Raw genomic sequence first — 19,631 nt, 5'->3', positions numbered from 1 at the left:
GTGTGTGTGTGTGTGTGTGTGTGTGTGTGTGTGTACCTGAACTGTCCATCCTGCTCGCACTGAGGCACATATTGTTCTGGCTGCGGTTTGCCGCCGTAGTGCTCAATCAAACTGGCTCTCCATCGCTCACACACGCTCTCGGGATGCTCGGTCGGAGCCACGGGCACTGAAGGGGGGCGAGGGAACACGAATGCAACACACCCAAAGCTGTCAACGCTGTTAAGTTCAGTTTAATATTACGGGTCGCGCACATACGATCCTGATCTCATGCCTGACTAATAGGCCACACGCACACACACACACACACACATCTTGCTTTCGTCAATATTGTTTACCTTGTTAAATCTCTTTAATAACTCTCTTTACAGGCGCACTCTAAAACTAAACCAGAAACCACTTTGGACTTCCACTAATATTTATTCTGGCCTCTTTCGCTCTCTGTGCGTTGCTGATGCTTTGGACTAAGAAGGAAATCATGGTAATATCTGAAAGGAGGGATGAGAAGAGAAAGAAAGAGGTTAAGAGAAAAGGGGGGTTAGCTAAACAAAGAAAGTGATGCCTCGTGAGTTTTTCCAGCAGTGCTTTACTGTATCGGCGGTCGGCGTGCTGCGGTCCAGTTTCATGAATCACTCAGTTTTTACTTCTATTTACGGTTCAACCACACAACCAACTGAGTTCAGTGATCCATGTGTCTCTGATGTCCTTGCCAGAAGTGGACAGGACATGGACTGTCTAAATCAAAGACAAATCAGTCCTCAGGCGGACTCACTGGGTTGGCAACGTCGTAGTGCGAGTTTGTACAAATTAAATAGGGTTACATCCGTAATCCAAGAGTACGGCCCTCTGCGTTCGCACTGAGAATTGTGAGTGAATGAAACTGAAGACGTTTTGCGTTTTCGTTCAGCTTGCTGTCTGTGCTTCATCCTTAGGGTGGAGGTAACACCGCTGCGTCACTCAGCTGCTCCAGGCTTGTTTTGCTTTGCGGTCGCCTGGCAACAGCCGGCTACTCACCTTACCACAAAGTGACCACTTCGGATGCACATAAATGGGATTCATAGCGAGAGGGGGCTTTATAGAACAGCCTCTGTGTGTGTGTGTGTGTGTGTGTGTGAGGGGGGGTGGGGGTTATGGACACAAATCCATATGAAAGTCAAGCAGCAGCAGCTGTCTCACCTGGTCTGTCACAGTCCACAGATGGTGTACCAGGTGGAGTCCTGGTTCCCCCTCTCTCCTGCCCCCTACCGTCCACGCACCAACAATATCCAGTGGAGCCGTGGCACTGAAGTACATAGAACAGTGCCATGCATACTAATGAGAAGAAGAGCAAACGCAAGAGAAACGCACACTCAGCACGCGGTATTACCTGTTGAGGTGTGTACTGTCCTCCTGCATCACACTGAGGCACGTAGGCTCCAATTAAGGGGTACCCCTCCGGACTGGTGGTCTGCACACTGTCTCTGTGGTGCTCACAGTGAGTTTTAGGACGCTCCGGTTCGTCTGAAACACATTTACGAGTTCACCAAAAGTTCCAAAGCAACAGACGAATTCTATCGAGATGCCGGTCGGGGCGATAAGCCTTAAAACCCTGTGAGTCAACATGTCAGCGAACATTTCCCATGGGGGTCTATCAGACCTCGACGGGCCTCTATGCTGACGGCGATTCACTAACCGTGCAAGCTGACCTCTGAAAGGTCTTTGATGGTATCATGACTTCTGCACAAACTGCAGTCTCAGTACAATCCCCTTCTTATCCCCAACATGTGGTCTGCACTGCCAAACTGCGCCTGGAGGCTTGTTCAAGCTCTCCTCATATCCTGTACTAGCCAGTGCAAACTTCTCTGGACGGGCTTTCCTCAAAACCCAAACGACTCTACAAAGCAGCAGACACGATGGTGTCCACCCTGGGAGTTCAGATGAGTGTCGGCTGGTGTCCCAGGTGAGCAGATAAATCGTGCGTGTACGAAAAGCTCAGAGAGCTGACACGCTGCCCCACCTGGTCTGTCGCAGTCTTTGGGTGGCGAACCGGGTGGAGTCCTGGTTCCCGCCCTCTCCTGTCCCGTGCTGTCCACACACCAGCAGTGTCCGGTGGAGCCGTGGCACTGGAGGAATTCACATCGAAATGTTTGCTTACGTGTCCCCACACAATACCGAGAGCTACACGATAATCGCAAACACAACTACTGGTCTGCCGCCAGATGCTGACCTGCAACGATGCGTACCGTCCGTTGTCATCGCACTGAGGCACGTAGGCTCCAACAATGGGGTACCCCTCTGGACTGGTGGTCTGCACACGGTCCCTGTGGTGCTCACAGTGAGTTTTGGGACGCTCCGGCTCGTCTGGAAGGACAAAAATAAACAACAGCAGGGGATCATAAGCAGTTTTCTAATTAATCTTAACTTTTTACCCAAGGCAGGTGGTCAAATATTAGAGGTGATTCATGTTTTCATTTTATTATATATATGTTATATTTCTAATACAGACCATTTTTATTTGCATAACTAACTATTATTTAAATATGTCAGTCCTTCATTTTAATGTTATTAGGAACAGCAAGTGCAGTCAAACATTAAACACACATGTCAATTAGTCCGATCAAATATACATATTTCAACACGTGATTATAATCCTTTTTTCATAATTAGAGATTGGGCATTATAATTACTAATTTAGGTTATTTCTAAATGTGTGGAGAGCACTGTGTTTGTGTGAAGAGCTACAAATGTGCTTTTAAAGGGCACATTTTGGAATAACACGTGGGGTTGTGTTTTTTTTCTTACTGACGACTCGTAATAGTAAAAAGGGTTTCAGGTCAAAAAATCCATTCAGCCGACACACATCTCACCTCTCAGCTTGTAGCTGATATAAGAAAAAAATAAAACGGTAGCAGTTACTTTTTTGCCGCAGATAGAAAAACAGAATGTTCTTGTTTCCCGGCTTCATCTCACCGTTTCCTCTCTGTTCAACTTCCCACCGCACACAGTGATACCACTTGTTTTTCCAAGACATTCCAAGGCTGTGACCCAATGACCTCGGTAGTGCACCACTTACAAGGTTAGACACACGCTCACATAAACCTGCTGTCTGTTTGACTTGTCATTGAGTTGAGGAATTAGGGGGTTGAAAGAGAAGGAGGCCTTGGGGAGCGCTGACATGATACACCTGCTCACGCTGGTTACTGCACAGGACGATCCACCGTGAGGCTGAATTGAGGGACAGAGTCCGTCTCTAGATGCAAGCTAGTCCTTCTCACCTGGTTTGTCACAGTCTGTCGGTGGCGCTCCAGGTGGAGTCCTGGTTCCTGTCCTCTCCTGTCCCCTGCTGTCCACACACCAGCAATGTCCAGTGGAGCCGTGACACTGAAATATGCACATTTTTATTAATCAAGCTGAATTAAATCTTCTTTTTTTTTAAATCGGTTCATCCGTCTCACAATGAGCCCACCTGCAGCGGTGTGTACTGTCCTCCTGCATCACACTGAGGCACGTAGGCCCCGACAACAGGGTACCCCTCTGGACTGCTGGTCTGCACACGGTCTCTGTGGTGCTCACAGTGAGTTTTAGGACGTTCCGGCTCATCTGAGGAGAACAGCGTCACATCCGTTCACACGACAAATCTTTAACCGATAGAACCCTCCGGCCACAAATACATGGTAATACAAGTTGGTTCTGTTTGGATTGATCCGATTGGGTTCAAATTGGTGTGTTAACTGAGCTAACCAGCACCCATAAGCCAGCCCAAATCTCACCTGGTCTGTCGCAGTCTTTGGGTGGTGTACCGGGTGGAGTCCTGGTTCCCGCTTTCTCCTGCCCCCTCACGTCAACACACCAGCAATGTCCAGTAGAGCCGTGACACTGGAATAACATAATAGGTCCGTAAAGATGTATTTCAAGTTTGGAAATTGAAGTTAAAACGCTGATTTGGAAAGAATATTTTTATGTACTAAGCCGATTGTGAACACGTACTTGTAACGATCTGTACTGTCCGCTGGCATCACACTGAGGCACGTAGGCTCCGACTATAGGGAACCCCTCCCTGTCAGTGGTCTGCACTCCGTCTCTGTGGTGCTCACAGGAGGTTCTAGGACGCTCTGATTCATCTGCGAAGAAAACATTTAAAAGAATTTGCGGTTGTATGATCGTTTTTCACAAACCTTTCAAGCCGATCCGTCCTACATCTTAAATAAGCCTCAAGGTTCATTTGTTTATTCAATAACAAGCATTCAAAAAGAGTAACTTGGGACCCGGGCACTTTCTAAGGCTATGCTTGGTTTGGAAGTTACGTTTTCTCCTCCTCCTCCTCCACCCCCTCCTGAATTCGCTGCACACCAGGATGGTTTCATCCGCATATGAGAGCATTTCTTTGTATTCAAGGGCAACATGCACCACGGCGGATCAATTTGTAGATCAGCAGACCCCAAATTCATAACAGAAAGTCTGCATTACATGATACTCAAATGGAGTATGAAAGACATGAGAGAAGGCTACTGAATGTTGCATTATGGGATATGAAGGGTCCAGTGTTTTGGGACATTTTTCAACCTCTCAAGTCCCCTAACTTCATGTACTCGCCAGTAAGAAAAACAATATTCATCTCTTTGTGTAGGACAATCAAATGAATGTCATTGCAGGAGCCGGATGAACGTTCCTCACCTGGTTTGCTGCAGTCTGTGCGCGTCGCACCAGCTGGTGTTCTGGTTCCGTCTCTCTCCTGTCCGTTACCGTCCACACACCAACAATGCCCAGTGGAGTCGTGACACTGCAGAAAATAACACCAACAGAAACATCAAAAACGTACTATATTCATTAGTGTGAAACAAAAGTGACGTATTTTAGGTCGTAGGCCATAAGGAGTTGTTTTAGATACTTGTTTGTGACGAACCTGTGAGGGTATGTACCGCCCGTTGTGATCGCACTGAGGCACGTAGGCTCCAACTATGGGGTACCCCTCCGAACTGGTGGTCTGCACACTGTCTCTGTGGTGCTCACAGTGAGTTTTGGGACGCTCCGGCTCATCTGGAGGGACGAAGATGAACAGAGCAGAAGAGATCTGTTATGCACTAATGTTACTTTGGCAGAAATATCTAATAATGTCACAGAATTGCCTTTGATAAACTATAGGTGTGTCTCGCCTGGTCTGTCGCAGTCTTTGGGTGGTGTACCGGGCGGAGTTCTGGTTCCCGCTCTCTCCTGCCCCCTCACGTCCACACACCAGCAATGTCCGGTGGAGCCGTGGCACTGAAAGAAATGATCCGAGGTCAGCACGCCGCTCGTGTTATCAGCCGGCCGCGTGCTTTACTGCCTTCCTCGTCACCTGCAGCGGTCGGTATCGTCCGTCAGAGTCGCACTGAGGGACAAAGGCTGCGAGACTTGGTCGACTGCCGTGTTCCCGCCCGCCCTGCAGGCTGTCTCTGTGCTGTTCACACTGACTTTTTGGACGAACTGTCACTTCTGTGGAGACAAATTATATATACACACTTATTACTATAGTTCAATTTATTTCCTCTCACCTCTTTGTAGTTGGTTTGCATTCTATATGTATAATTCATCGTTGATCAAATTAAGTTATTTCCACATAAATATTCAGATATTTTATGAAACAAAGTGTAATTTATACGTTTCTATACAATATTTTAAATGAGAAACAGATCCAAACTGATGGGGAAAGCTCAGAGAATACGTGATGAAAGTGAATTGATCAAATTGAACCGTAATAAAAGTCACTGGAGTTACAGACGATGATCCATATAATTACAGTTGCATTTTCACTGACCTTCCTGCTGGGAACAGTGGAAACCATCACCGTAGAAGCCAGGCTCGCACTGACACTTGAAGGAACCCAGCGCATTGATACATCTGGCACTGATGTGACACGGAGAGGAGCTGCACTCATCTATGTCTAACCAAAACATACCACAAGCACAACAACCAACATATTGGAACATTGGTAATAAAAATAAATTTGGCACCACAATTCAATACCGCTCCACAGCGAGAAATAATTCAGCCCAGCGGTAAATTATTGGGACTTGGATCTATTCCAGGACCTTATGTAAAGTATCCGTCAAGCAGGGAGGTAGGGAGGGTTTGAAGGAAGTTCATCAAAAGTTCACACTGATGGTTGAAAGGAGGACACACACACACACGTCTCTCCTCCGCACATTCCCAAACACATTGTGTTATTGGTCCATTTGTCTCTCACATTCAGCCCCCTCTCCTGTCTTAACTCACCGTCTCTTTCTCACATTAGTCCTCTCATTCCCACCCCTGCTCTCCCATTTGTCGCCCATCTCCCAGCCCCCCCGCTGTGCTCCCTCGCTTTTGCAGCTGTGCGCTGCTGATCACGTTGTGCCTGCGCTGGGACAAAAATGTGGATCCCTTCCAAATGCCGGGCTCGTTTGGGAAAAGGCAACGCCCCAAAACATCTTCTCTGTGACCAACGAACGATCAACATGGGAGGGTGAAGTTGTTGTTTGCAGAGGGTTCCTCTCGTTTGAACGCGAAGAGCATCACATTCATGCCAGTTAGAGTCCGTGCAGGAGGACGTATCGTTTAGTGGTTCTAACTACTAAGAGCTTATTGGTAGTTCTAGGGAATAATTAGGGGTTAAAACTATTTTAGCACACACAAAAACACAGGTGAGCCGGCCCACCGAACTAATTAAACTAATTAAATCAACTTTCAATCAATTCAATCACGAAAAACATTGATATTTTTAACGTTAAAAAGGGAGAAAGTCTTATATTTACTTTTGCAATAGTCAATAAACAAACAAAGTTCCCGAAAATTCACTAAAATTCTATTTTTTTCAAATAATCAATAACTGCAGCTCTGGCCTGTTTTACTGCTAATGAAGTTAACTTTAATTAATCTGTAAAAGTGACTATGTGTTACCCACTTTAAGATGTATACAAGCCCACATCACACACAAATTTGCATCGAGGGGCTTTTATTGCAACTCACCAACGCAGGAACGCCGGTCGAAGCCAAACTCAAAGCCCCCCTGGCACAGGCAGCTGTGGCTACCGGGCAGGTTCACGCACTGAGCATGAGCGCCGCATGAGCTCGAGCCCTCAGCACACTCGTCTACGTCTGCAGCAAGACAGAGGGAGAGAAAGGGAGACGGCTCCGCTGTGAACTCGCGGGGAATCCCAATCAAACCACCATTTATTGTGTGTGTGAGAAGGCCATAAACAGGGGTCATTACTGGTGCTGTTGTGTTACTATACCATGTTCCCCCCCACACCTGGACTGTTGGCTTAAGGGTGTTGTGCAATAAACAAGACAACACCACACACTGCTTATGTGAGCAGAGGGAGACTTTGGGGCCTAATTACAGGAACTAAGCGGGAGAAGAAAAAAAAGTAGAGTAGAAGAGTGTAGAAGAGACGAAGGACCCGGCCGGATGTACAGCTGCAAATGAATCACAGGCGCTCTGCCTTGAACCGCCTCCGACTCGGCCCGCGTGTGTTTCGACTCGCTGTTTGCACATCCGTAACGCAGCGCCAACGGTTACCGTAACAGTTGCGTCCGTCCCCTCTGTATCCCGTGGCGCACTGGCACAGAAAGTCCTGGCCCTGCTGCGGGAGGCACTGGGCCGTGGTGTCACAGTCGTGGTTCCCGGCGTAGCAGGGGTTGACCAGCTCCGGCTCCGTCGGCTCGGCTGCACAGAGGAGGACACGCGGATCGCATTCAGCGATTGACTAATAGATGCTATACAGCATCTGGTATCAGTAGCAGAATCTGTAGTTTTCATTTAGAGTCGATGAAAATCGAAATACGTTAAAAATGCTGTAGAATCTAACATCCAACTAAATTAGAAAAGGAAGTCGTTTTTAGAATTGATAGTATGGTTTATCAAGTACAGAGCAAAAGTAACAGAGACGTCTGTTCAGGCTTACTTCCATCTAAAAAGCACACAAAAAGAAGATTTAGATGATTGACGTCTGGATTATTCTACAGCAAAAGTCCTGTGAATGCAGCAAACGTCTCTCATGGGACGGTTTCCTCTTAGGAAGTTGTGTTCTCAATATTGGACACATGGAGGATGTTAAGACGCACATACACTTGAGAGAGACACAAACACACACAGACAGACAAACAGAGGGTGAGCGGGGTGCATTCAGGGTTTCTTCACACCGAAGCAAGAGACAATTTAAACAGCAACCCTCCAGATTCATGTCTGGAAATGCAGGCAGGGAAAACGGCACAAAAAAACAAAGAATGCGACGTACTAAATATGCAGTTGTATTAAAAAAAGGAATAATGAACTTCTGAGGAATTACTTTTTTGACCAAATATGGCAGCTGCAGTATGTTTTAGTGGCATGTTTTGGGGGAAATGCCATCATATGTTTCTGTCTGGTTGGTCGTTATATGCACTCAGTTATCTTCAGGAACCGGAAAAGCAAACCACCTAAAAGACTAATATCTCTTTTAATGATGTTTAAGTGCTTTCGGATGGACTGTTTCTTTACCATCGGGGACATATAAACAACAACACACACACACACACACACACACACACACACACACACACACACACACACACACACACACACACACACCTACACCTCAACTAAATCAGACACACAGACGTTAGCCACAGCTTGATTCCATCTCCTGTTCCCAGAGGCCAATTCTGCCTCATTATCAGAGAGTGAGAGACAGGGAGAGAGAGAGAGGGAGAGAGAGAGGAACTCTTCAAAGTCCTGCATGTGCAGATGAGAGGGCAAGATCCACATGGATGGGGAAAGAAACGGAGGCTTAATTAGAGAGAAAGAGAGAGAGAGAGAGAGAAAGGACAAGCGGGAGAGAACACACAACGCATGCATCACACACCATCAAAGCCCTGCCTGCCAGTTTCCCACCTGTTGCTATTTAACGCTGGCAGTCGGCGAGGACGTAGATCACTAAAATAGATCGCTAAAACATATTGGTTGTGTGAATCCAACATGACGACACTATTTGTCGATCTCGGTGGGCGTTCACTGAGAGAAGGGGACACAGTCTGATTCCATGAAGTGCAAGTAAAGTCTTTTTTATCAAGTTTGAACTAAAACTAATTCCAGAGAAGGCAGAGTCATACTGCATGACAGCTGTCCACCAAGACAACGCTACTCAGGTCGTGTTGATCTGCGCTCTCTCTCTCAGCTCAGTGTCAGAAGTTTGTCTACAATCTCAGATTCTCATGACATCAGTGGGCAGCTATTCTGCACGGCGACCCCCCCTGTAGAAAATCTGTCATTGGCTGGGATATTGTTTCTCTCTATCTCTCTCCCTGTCTCTCTCTCGCACCGTTTCTCTCTCTCTCCCACACACACACACACACACACCACTTAACCCATGTTTACAAAACCCCTGATCCCCAAAAGCCCTTCCAGCTGTGCTCTGGATGTATCCGTGCTCGTGCATGTGAGGGATGTGTCATCATAACCTTTTTAATCAACGTGTTGACGTCCAAATGACAGAAACTTGGCCCGGATACAAAAACCCGTGGGAAAAAAAAGAAAAAATCTCTCCCCCAGTCTCCTTCCCTTTCATCTCCATCATCGTCTCTGTCTGCTTTTCATCAGGCAGGGTAGGATAAGAAAGAAAGTGTGTTGATAGGAATGGGACACGTGTTTTATTTTTATCATCTTTTAACTTAGACCACTAGTAAACAGTCCTGTTAATAATTGTTAAGATATATTCATAATTCAACATGATAAATGTGATCGGCTCCTGCATACTTCTGGGAGCACTGAGTGTATTCAGTTGCTTATGAGATTTAAATTATTGCGACCATTCAAACGCCGCAGAGCCAAACAAATGTGGTTTAAAAGAGAAAGTTTAGTGCTTTTGGTTTTGTGTTCCGGAACCAGAAAGTACATTCAGAAGCCAAATCCCACAATGAGGTGGACATTCTTCTTCATTCCTCATGCTACGATCTCACTTGATTCAGCTGAGTCAGTGCTCAACCGGGGCTATTGGCGGAACCTCGGACTGCGTCCCGAGTCAGCTGGGACGCAGTCCGAGGTTCCAGCGATCCTCAGATTGTTGCCTTAAGTGCACAATGTTTCGGCTTATAATCATCCCTCGACTCGCAGCCTGTGTGTTTTTCTAAAGCCGAGCTCTGTTTGACTCGGCAGCGCGGTTTGGCTGAGATTCCGATTGCAGGGGGTCTGGTCGTAACAAGAAAACCTCATGTTTGACGCCTGAGTGTGTTCACCCACTTAAATGTAGACAGTTGTGGTCTGGACAGGATTCAAGCCGTCACTTAGATACTCGCCTCCCATGGAAGGAGTCAATGTTATCAGCGGAGTTATCCACGTGTTGATTGGATGGATGGGCGCACACACACACACACACACACACATCCTGTGGCGTTTTTCTAATTAGTTTAAAAATGTACTCTCCTGAGGGTGGAGAGCCTCTAAAATGGGTTAGAACCCAATTCTGAAAATTTAAACCGTCTCTACTGGGTGCAGCACAGCTCTTCTTGCTCTTTTTTTTGTATGTTTTTATTAGCACCTCATAGCACTTGATCTGGAACCACTTTGGTTGAGATGCAGATGATTGGTCAAGAGAGACCAGAGAGAGACGCTGGACCACCAAAGCAAAATCCCTCTTTTTAAATAGCCACGCTACCCTGGATGGCGAGACTTGACACCAATTGTTTTTTTAAATGTCAGACCGCCAAACTTCTTCTGCTTGGTCGCAGACCAAAGGATTCATCGAGTCGCCCTTAGTATTTAGAAGAGGAGAAAGAGCAATAGTTGTCTGTAATTCATTAAACTAAATCCAGCCTGCAGGATTAACTTTGATGTTTCCATCTGATCCCGGCTGGACTCACCTCCGACTGGGCTGATCTTGTTGGTGATGGCGTATCTCAGGATCCGCTCCTCCTTGACGTACATCACAAACACCCTCTCCATGGTGATCTGCAGTGTCTCTGGGACGCCGGCGCGGTTGTCGTGCCGACAGTCGCGGTAGGTGATGTTCTGCTTCAGCTGGAAAGAGAAGGACTCGGAGCCCCGCTCGGCCGACACCACCGAGAACTCCCTCACGGAGTAAGAGGTGGCAACTGGGCAAAGAGAAAAAAAAAGGCATAAAAGGTTTTCAGGCACATGGAGGCATCAGCTGTTGCACAGAATTGGCTTCTCTCAGTTGTCACGGTTACCGGATGGGTAGTACTGGTAGATCTCCTTGAAGGGATCCATGGTAACTTCGGACCCAGAGGGCAGGAAGGGCACGCTACCACTGACTACAGTATCCACGTTGAGGTGGTTGTGGTTGTCAATGCCGCGACCCGTCTGGACGATTGACAGGCGCTGGTTGCCGGGGTAGAATATCGCCTCCGCGTGACGAGTGAACTCGGCACCTGGCGACAAAATAAAATCGATCAACTGATAAATTTCCTCTGTTTGCCCGTTTGTAGATGATCTCCGATGCACATTGCTGCGGTCGTACATCATGCAATGATGGGATTTCTGCATTGGCCGTGTCTGTACACACAAACACACACAGCTGTTTCCTATTAGAGGGGAGGGCGAAACCTGATACTACATCACATCCCTGACGACGATTCAGCGGGCCGGGAGACGGAAAACAAACACACACACACACACAGCAGAGGAGGTTCCTCGTCGCTCGATGTGCTGAAGGGTGGAGAAGACATAATTTGACTGAAACACAGCGCATACCTGTGATTTTGAATCCTGCTTGGCTATTGGGCAGCTCCAGAGCAAAGAGCCATCCAAACAGCTCTCCTATTGGTGCGAGTGGCATCAGAGCCCAGCCCACTGGCTCGGGTACCTGACCCATTAACACAAAGGTTAAGAAAAGGGGGAAGCATTCATATTTTCATATAAATGGGATGTATTTGCGGGGCTCCCACCTCGCTGATGGCAGTGTACGCTCTGCCGTCGCCCACCACGATGTAGGCGTGGAGATCGATGTTGTTCAACTCCACCGGAGTCGAACCCACGGTCACTGTTCCGTTCACCTTGCCGCTCACTCGCTGCGGAGCACCTGGAGGAGGGACACCGTGGTTACAGCCTGCATTTCAATATGAGATAAAGGCATCTCTGCGGGTCAATGGTAGCGCTCTGACCCTCGGGTAGACAGTGGCGCCCGTTGCCATAGAAGCCAGGCCGGCAGTGACAGCAGAACCCTGTGGCGTAGTCGGAGCAAAATGCATTCTGGGAGCACTCCTGTTGGAATCTGGAACTCCAAGAGAGAGAAAAATACACGTTCAATTATTAAATTACCAAAAGGATTGATGCAGCAAAACCAGAGATGTCGTCTTTTTTTATTAAACACGTTCCTCTTCTTTGTCAAAACCCTGCGCCTACACTACCCACAATGCAATCCGAACACTGTCAGCTCAACAACCACTACAAATAGTTGGACACACTGTACATAATGCTTGCGTCACATACCTGGCACACGTTTCCTTATTCTCCGTAGTGTACTGAATCACTGAGAGAGAGAAAGAGAAAATAAGTTATTATGCGTAACATATGCAAGACTTAAATATAATCAATACCCTGCAGAAAAAGCTTTACATGCAGACCACCAGGCCTGTTGTTTGGTCCGCTCAAACACTGAATATATTTATTTTGTTTCCAGTATTTACGTCATACATAAATGAATAAATGGAGATGGAACAATAAACCGTGTTTCCATATTAGTGCAGATGGTCAGGGCCAATAAGTGACAGAGGAAGACACACACAGGGAAACACATGTCGAGGTACTACTTGGAGAGAAACCAGCTGTTATAGTCCTGTCTCCACAAATCAACTCACACACACACACTACTTTCTTCCGATTGTCTGGGTAACACTGAAATGTCCCCGCTGGGACTTTTAAAAGCATCAACATTTTGACCTGCTTCCTGCCTGTCTGGACGACGAGTATTTCCAAAACGCTTTTATTGTTTTAAGAAAACGGAGTGTGGATGCAGCTCAAAATAAATACAAGCAACGTATATTCCAGTATTTCTTCTATGTGTTTGCATGTGCTGCTCCAAAATCAGAGAAAATTTTTTTTTTTTACCATCTTTCTCTCCTTGTTTATCTCTCTACTTGTCTTTTTCAAATGGGCTGACTGGGGATTGAAACGCAGCATTCTATCATCCTACTGGGGCGTCACAAACAAACGCACATTCACATGCACACAGGATGTCGGGATATTTTCTCAAGAACCGCCCGCACACGCGCACACACGCACACCCACACACACACACACACACACACACACAGCGTAAACACAGAAACAGAAACCACATACCAATAATCGTGATGATTTTTTTGCTCCCTCTGTGTTTTGTGAAATTCAAACCCGTGACATCACTGAGAAGATGTTGGAGTATGTGTGTGGATTGATTTTTTTTCTCATGTTTTGACATTTTGTAAATGTCACGCGACCATTAGACTGCATATGTAAGCACATGTCAGTCATATCACAGTCTTGGCTGGTTTATAAAGACTTGAAATTCCTGAAAACTAGTAGTGATTGAGGGAGTAAACAGAATTTGTCATACATATTAACTGCTTTAATACTAAATTAGAGATGGACCTTTTTTCCAAAACCTGCTTACAGATATTAGTATTTCATTTCTCCAAACTGAGTTAAATGAGAAAAAGATGTGCTTTTCCACCCTTATGTAACCCGGCAAGTTGACTGAGAACACATTCTTGTTTACGGCAAGAGCCTGTGCGAGGGACACACACACACACACACACACACACACACACACACACACCTGGGAGCTACCCAGTACAACGGCAGTATTGTACTGCCAGCTGCTGAGCCGCACCGCGTGCAGACGGCGAGGTAATGCAAACCCCCCTGAATCTCAAAGTATCTGTCCTTTCATAACTTAAGCGGACAACTGCATGCATGCATATATATATATATATATATATATATATATATATATATATATATATATATATATATATATATTCATAATCATACAGATTTATCTCATACCTCCAGTGTCAAAATCCACATCATCCTCGTCCACGTTGACCACGTGACCCCCGGGGGAGAAACGTCGTTCGTTCCTGTGAGGGGGGGAAACATCTACCGGCTCCGGAGGAACCTACATGGGGAAACAGGCTATGTTTAACTGAAATTACGTTTTTCCTGTTGTCAACTCTCCAGATGCCACAAACCAGACCGCTATAATCAGCGCATACTTTACATTTCGTATTTCATTTCGTAGAGAGTTTTCGCCAGCATTTTGTTGACACCACCAACGTGTCTCCAAAAGAGCGTTCCACCATAACCACAGAATGTATAAACGACCACAATTTTAAATTGACATTGCAGAACTTTAAGCACAGCTAATTCTTTTTATTTTTATAACCGCTACAATAAGTATATATTTTCTAAGAATTTCAATACTTTGCCACTAAGTGATGCGCATGAGAAATATCAGGAACTCTCGAGCCGTGAGACATATTTATGGTCAATTGGCAATATGTCTGTAGTGTTGGTGTTTTTTGTACAAAACATGAATGTAAAAACCTTCAGTCTATCTTAAAATGGTGGTCACTAGGATTTGCTGGTGAAACACGATAAGTCATTTCTATGCAGAGCTGGTTTTGTGTTACCTGTGGTTGCTGTTGAGCACCTCCCACTGGTGCCCTTTCTGGAGAATTAGGGGGAGCATACTGCCTCTCTCCTGGCTCCGAGTTGTACTTGGGTTCAGAGGTCAATGGTACATTTCCGATGTCGTACACCGCCTGACGGCTGGGCTCCTCCGAAGGGGATGAGGGAGCATCGGGACTCGCTGAGTGGTCTCCAGTAGGGCCCGTCTGGAACTCGGGGTCCCCGTCTGTCAGAAGGTAATCGTCTTCTTCCTCCTGGTTATCAGTGCCAAAGGTGTTGTCTGGGTTGTCCTCAATCTCCTCATACTCGGCTGTGGTGGTGTCCTAGGAGAAGAAACCGGAGAGGGGTCAGCGGAGTTCCTCCTGCAAACAACTGCTGACAGTAGAGAAGAAAAAAACACTACATTACCAGGGAGAGGCCTCCAGCTGGTGGGGTATCTAGGAGGCCGCTAAAGGAAGCAGGAACAATGTTGTCGAAGTAGTAACTGTTTCCAGTGTGGAAAAGCCAAACACCTGGAATCCCTGTGTTTCCGACCCTAGAGAGCGTGTGACAAGAATTGTTTTCAGGTTCAAACAATTAGCTGTGAGATTAGTGAGTGAGTTTGAAGTTTTCTGTTCCAGTCACAACAACATCTTATTTTGGACAGTGTCAGTTTGTCAACACTTTTAGCTAACTCTCTAGTTAGCTAAACTCTCACTATTAGCACTATATAAGGCAAAGAACTGTATTTATTCATAGAAAGCATTATGGGTGTGTCGTTCGTTAGCGGCAGCAGCTAACAGCTGCATTGCTTGAGGCTGCTAGCTAGCTAGTAATCCGCTACCAATTAGCTACTGTAAGATGCTTCTTTGTAGTATAGTTAGCTTTCCTTTCTAGCTACAATGTACAGTGTTCTATAATGCGGTTCAAAGAGTTAAACACCGCTCTCTGTGTATATAATTAACCTCCATTTTAGAAAAGTAATCATCTAATAATAAAAGGAACTTATTCTAACACAAGAACGTGTTTGTTTGTTTGTCTTTGCCACTGTTGGCACATAACGTTAGCTAGTTATCAGATTCATTTAAAAGTTTACCAAATGTGGCTTTCAGAAGCATTGTGGCTGCAACCTTGAGGCTTTTTACTTACTGGTAGAGGTTTTTAACGCTCTGCTCATTGCTGGTAACGCTGTAGTGAGGTCCCTCGATTCGGGAGAAGATCAGATATGGGATTTCTCCTCTGCTAAAGCCAACTCTAGCAGGAAGCTCAATCTCAACATTATAAGACTCCTAGAAGCAGAACATTGCATCACATGACATTAATACAATGTACATGTAACTGTAACAATTACTAATTACAGTACCAAATGTAATCAAGCTGTGACTCAAAGTTTGCTTATGACCAGTTTACCTTCGGACGTGTCCCAAAGAAGTTAAGGCCACCTTCAGGGTAGAGGAAGATAACGTAGGAATCAGTCTCATCGTAACCAATTACTGCCTGGAACGTATTGACCTGAGGAGGAGAGACCATCGGTCTGAACCAAAATAACAACACGGACAAAAAGTGCAGTAAACTTACTGTAGTTCAAACATGGATTTATTTTAAAAAGCAGAGGAAAGAAAGAAAATACTCTTTCTTTCTTGAACCACTATCCTGTATTTACCACTTACTGCCGACAGTAGCCGCCATTGCAATCTTAATTCAATCTTTAATTATTTAGTATTGGTAAATTCAGTCAGGAAGACTGACGCTGTCTATGGGTCTACGCCGTAACCGCTTCCGTAACCGATCGCGTCAGTGCTGTTTAACTTTAAAAGCTGTTCTCCTCTCTGTTGCTGTCAGTTGTCATTTCAGCAAGCACCAGATGCAACCCTCCACCCCCCTGACCTCCAATCAGCAGGGGAATCTGGTATATCGAAAGAATGGAGCAACTTATTCTCTACCGCCGCCACCGCCGCCACATCCTCGGACCGCCTCAATCCTCCCCTCCCCTGCCCTCCACCCGTGTCTCCTCCTCTTCGTCAGCTGGAATTCACTTTGGGACTTCTCACCCTTCACACAAACCTCTCCCTCCTCCTTTTGACCACAGCCAGTTAGTGACATACTGACGATGTGGGTTTCCAAACATCAAATCTTGCCAAAAATTAGGATCAAATAAATTGAGTGAGTACAAACTGATGCATCCGATAACAGTGGAGTTGAGGAGCTTCTTTCATACGCGTTAGTGGTGGCGTCACAAAACCATAGTTGGAAAAGCACAGATTTGTTGAATGACGGGAAGACCGCTGAGTGTTGTTTCCCCTTGGGACACAATCAGATAATCGGTACGCACACACACACACACACACACACACACACGCACGCCTCTGTCTCTCAACCCCCAGCCCAGATGTTGATCTCCACAGCTGTCTTCCTGTGTGTCTGGGCATCTTTCGCGATGATGTTACAACATGCAAACCAGACATTGTTATAATGTGAGGCCTGGGTGTGCACACACACACACACACACACAAACAACATACATGTTTATACAAGTCTGAACGCAAACACAGATGTCCCACCACCTATATCCCTCCCATGTCCACATATGTGTGTGTGTTCCTAATTGTTTACACCAACATCTTTAAACTATCTTGTTTGTGGGCGGGGAGGACTTTGTAGCCTCCGGGCTCATTCTAATTACTAAGGGGGGGGGGGGGGGGGGGTCTTTCTGTCCTGTTTTTTTCGCCCCTGTCTTTGGGAGGAGAAGAGGCCTGAGCTACGAAGAGGGGATCTGCTTCTTCTTTGTCCTTAATATCCTTTCTACATGTCTGTATTTTATCTCTCCTGCCCTCCTCCCTCCATTTTCCTGGCAGGAGGAGGAAGGGGGTTTGGGGTGAGGGATGAAAGGTCGCACCGAGGTCAGCAGAGATGGGAGAAGGCTCATAGCTCTGCTTTACAGTGGGAGAAACATGGGGAGCAATAAATTATGATGCGTTTCCATCCAACTAGTTCTGAAAAGTTGAGTCACATTAAGAATATTTATCCTCCTCCCCATCTGCACATTTAGGTTTGTTTAGTAGATTTATTGTACACAGTCCACACACAACAGGGAGCCCCTTTGGCTGCATATCAATACTATCTCAACAACTCAATTACATAAATTGCCATTCAAGATCCCCAGAGGATGGACCCTGTTGTCTTTGGTAATCCCCTTTTCCTTGAGAGCCTTTGCTCTCAAAAAAACAAGTTTTTGAGAATTATCTTATATAACCGTTGCAAAAGATGTGTTTAAATATATTTGTATATGTTGTGGAGAAGGCTAGACAGGACATCTACGGCCGATACGGGTAAGAGCATAATGTCTTTTTGGATGATGGGCCGAGCTGTCCCTGTAATATATAGCGTACGGACGTGGGAGCGTTATCGATGCTCTCATCTTACTCTTGGCAGAGGAACAATATACAAGCATTTCCCTCCAAGATCCCCCGACTGTAACTTGCTCCCTGCTCTGCCTGTGTGGTCATTCCCTGCGCCGGAGTCATCTCTGCGCTGTAACGTCTTCCCGGTGTGCTTTATAGACTCACAGCTGGAAGACAACAAAGAGCAGGCTACAACACATCAAAGTCCTCCAGACAGAGCGTAGGCAAGGATGCATGCACGCCTCCCCCCCCCGCCTCCCCCGCGACACAAGCATTCTGTTACACCTCTTTTAAAAGGGTGTCCTCACACTCCTCACATTGACCAGACACACGCACAGGCGTTAATTGTCTCCGGGGACGCAACAAATGTGAGTTGTCGGGGTCGTCCCTGAAGGTTTCGGTGGTGACATCATTGGTGAGCAAGGTTTGTCCAGACTGCGTAAATAAGCAAAAGCTTGAATGCACACGCAAGTAGAAGCAGCTTAACGCAATTCATTCATTCATACTCATACAGAGTCAATTTTCCCTTCGATCGTTTCATCTACAGAGCAGAATAATGTATCACAATCCTGTAAAGTGGGGATAGGAATATTCTCGGGTTTTGCATGGCGGCTACATTACACATCAGCCATAGAAGGGATGATCATGCATTATTTAATCATACCGTACAGAATTAAGATGTTAAAAACCTACTAATGTGAATTTATAGAGGGGAGTGTTTAAACATATTAATTAACAAATATTAATTTACCATATACTGTATTGCTTGCCCAAAGTTAACAGGTTTAGATAACAAGTAACTTCACTAACTTGTAGACAAGCGCTTTTGTATCCGATGGCTGACTGGAAATCTGGGTAAAACCCCAGAACATCCCCAAATACAAGACGTCTTTCTCTGACACCAAGACAAAGTCTAAACTGCGGATTTAAGCGGACAATATGCAAATGAAGAACAAGCGGGCAAACCTCTTAAGTTGACCCTCAGTCTGGTCTCCCCATGTTTTTACCTTTCTGTCTGGTTCACTCTGTCTTTGAGTACTTTTTGTCTACTTCGCTAAACTGCCGTTGACTCATTTAAGTGACTCATCCCGCTGTGACAAATGTTCTGTGTCCTGTTTTAATTATCCCGAGCACTTCGGCGAGGATGGACAAACGCACCGCACTCGTTGGTTGGTTGTCAGTTCTTTTACTTTTTTCTAGTCGGTCACGGCGCAGCTGCACACCAATAAAGAGAGAGAGAGACACAGAGAGAGAGAGAGAGAGCAGCTGCAGGCCAGTTGCCAACCTCACCAGAATGCTACAAGCGGAACTACCTACAGCGTGGGAACCGGCACTCACACACACCACACACACACACGCACACACACACACACACACACACACACACACACACCAGGTCCAGTCACTGTTGTCCTATGTTGTCACCCCCCGTTTAAGCTTGAAGGAAATCGAACAACGGTGGCGGCTTAAGGAGGCTTTTCAAAAACCTTTTTCATCAGCTGAAGAACAAAAAAAAAAACGCCGCTGCTTTTCTTGGGATCCTGACAGTGAACATACACACTACACACCACAGCACCACGTCCGGGATGGTAATTAGTCCAAGTCGCACTCATGCTGCTCAGCTTCTTTCTGAATAAACAGTGTAAGGGGAG

General features: G+C 46.0%; 1 protein-coding gene across 3 annotated transcripts in view; it reads right to left on the bottom strand.

The window, feature by feature from the left end:
- nid2a (nidogen 2a (osteonidogen)) overlaps positions 1–19,631 on the bottom strand; it is a 59,435-nt gene that overhangs the window by 4,729 nt on the left and 35,075 nt on the right. The window contains exons 7-33 of one of the 3 annotated variants that reach the window (XM_078101632.1): positions 15,989–16,090; positions 15,728–15,867; positions 15,008–15,134; positions 14,602–14,922; positions 13,976–14,087; positions 12,419–12,458; positions 12,091–12,206; positions 11,875–12,008; positions 11,681–11,792; positions 11,158–11,358; positions 10,831–11,061; positions 7,514–7,660; positions 6,961–7,089; positions 5,771–5,896; positions 5,312–5,448; positions 5,130–5,235; positions 4,880–5,013; positions 4,651–4,756; positions 3,964–4,097; positions 3,747–3,852; positions 3,443–3,576; positions 3,252–3,357; positions 2,204–2,337; positions 1,994–2,099; positions 1,364–1,497; positions 1,174–1,279; positions 37–166 (exon numbers count right to left, since the gene is read on the bottom strand). In XM_078101632.1, coding sequence (XP_077957758.1) covers positions 37–166; positions 1,174–1,279; positions 1,364–1,497; positions 1,994–2,099; positions 2,204–2,337; positions 3,252–3,357; positions 3,443–3,576; positions 3,747–3,852; positions 3,964–4,097; positions 4,651–4,756; positions 4,880–5,013; positions 5,130–5,235; positions 5,312–5,448; positions 5,771–5,896; positions 6,961–7,089; positions 7,514–7,660; positions 10,831–11,061; positions 11,158–11,358; positions 11,681–11,792; positions 11,875–12,008; positions 12,091–12,206; positions 12,419–12,458; positions 13,976–14,087; positions 14,602–14,922; positions 15,008–15,134; positions 15,728–15,867; positions 15,989–16,090 — 3,611 coding nt within the window. The remainder of the gene's footprint in view (positions 1–36; positions 167–1,173; positions 1,280–1,363; positions 1,498–1,993; positions 2,100–2,203; positions 2,338–3,251; positions 3,358–3,442; positions 3,577–3,746; positions 3,853–3,963; positions 4,098–4,650; positions 4,757–4,879; positions 5,014–5,129; positions 5,236–5,311; positions 5,449–5,770; positions 5,897–6,960; positions 7,090–7,513; positions 7,661–10,830; positions 11,062–11,157; positions 11,359–11,680; positions 11,793–11,874; positions 12,009–12,090; positions 12,207–12,418; positions 12,459–13,975; positions 14,088–14,601; positions 14,923–15,007; positions 15,135–15,727; positions 15,868–15,988; positions 16,091–19,631) is intronic. The other 2 variants (XM_040171628.2, XM_078101643.1) reach the window with 2 other exon arrangements.

This window comes from Gasterosteus aculeatus, chromosome 1 (genome assembly GCF_964276395.1).
Source record: "Gasterosteus aculeatus chromosome 1, fGasAcu3.hap1.1, whole genome shotgun sequence".
Classification (NCBI taxonomy): domain Eukaryota; kingdom Metazoa; phylum Chordata; class Actinopteri; order Perciformes; family Gasterosteidae; genus Gasterosteus; species Gasterosteus aculeatus.
Note: the sequence above shows the minus strand (reverse complement) of the source record. Positions and strands in the feature narration are given on the sequence as shown.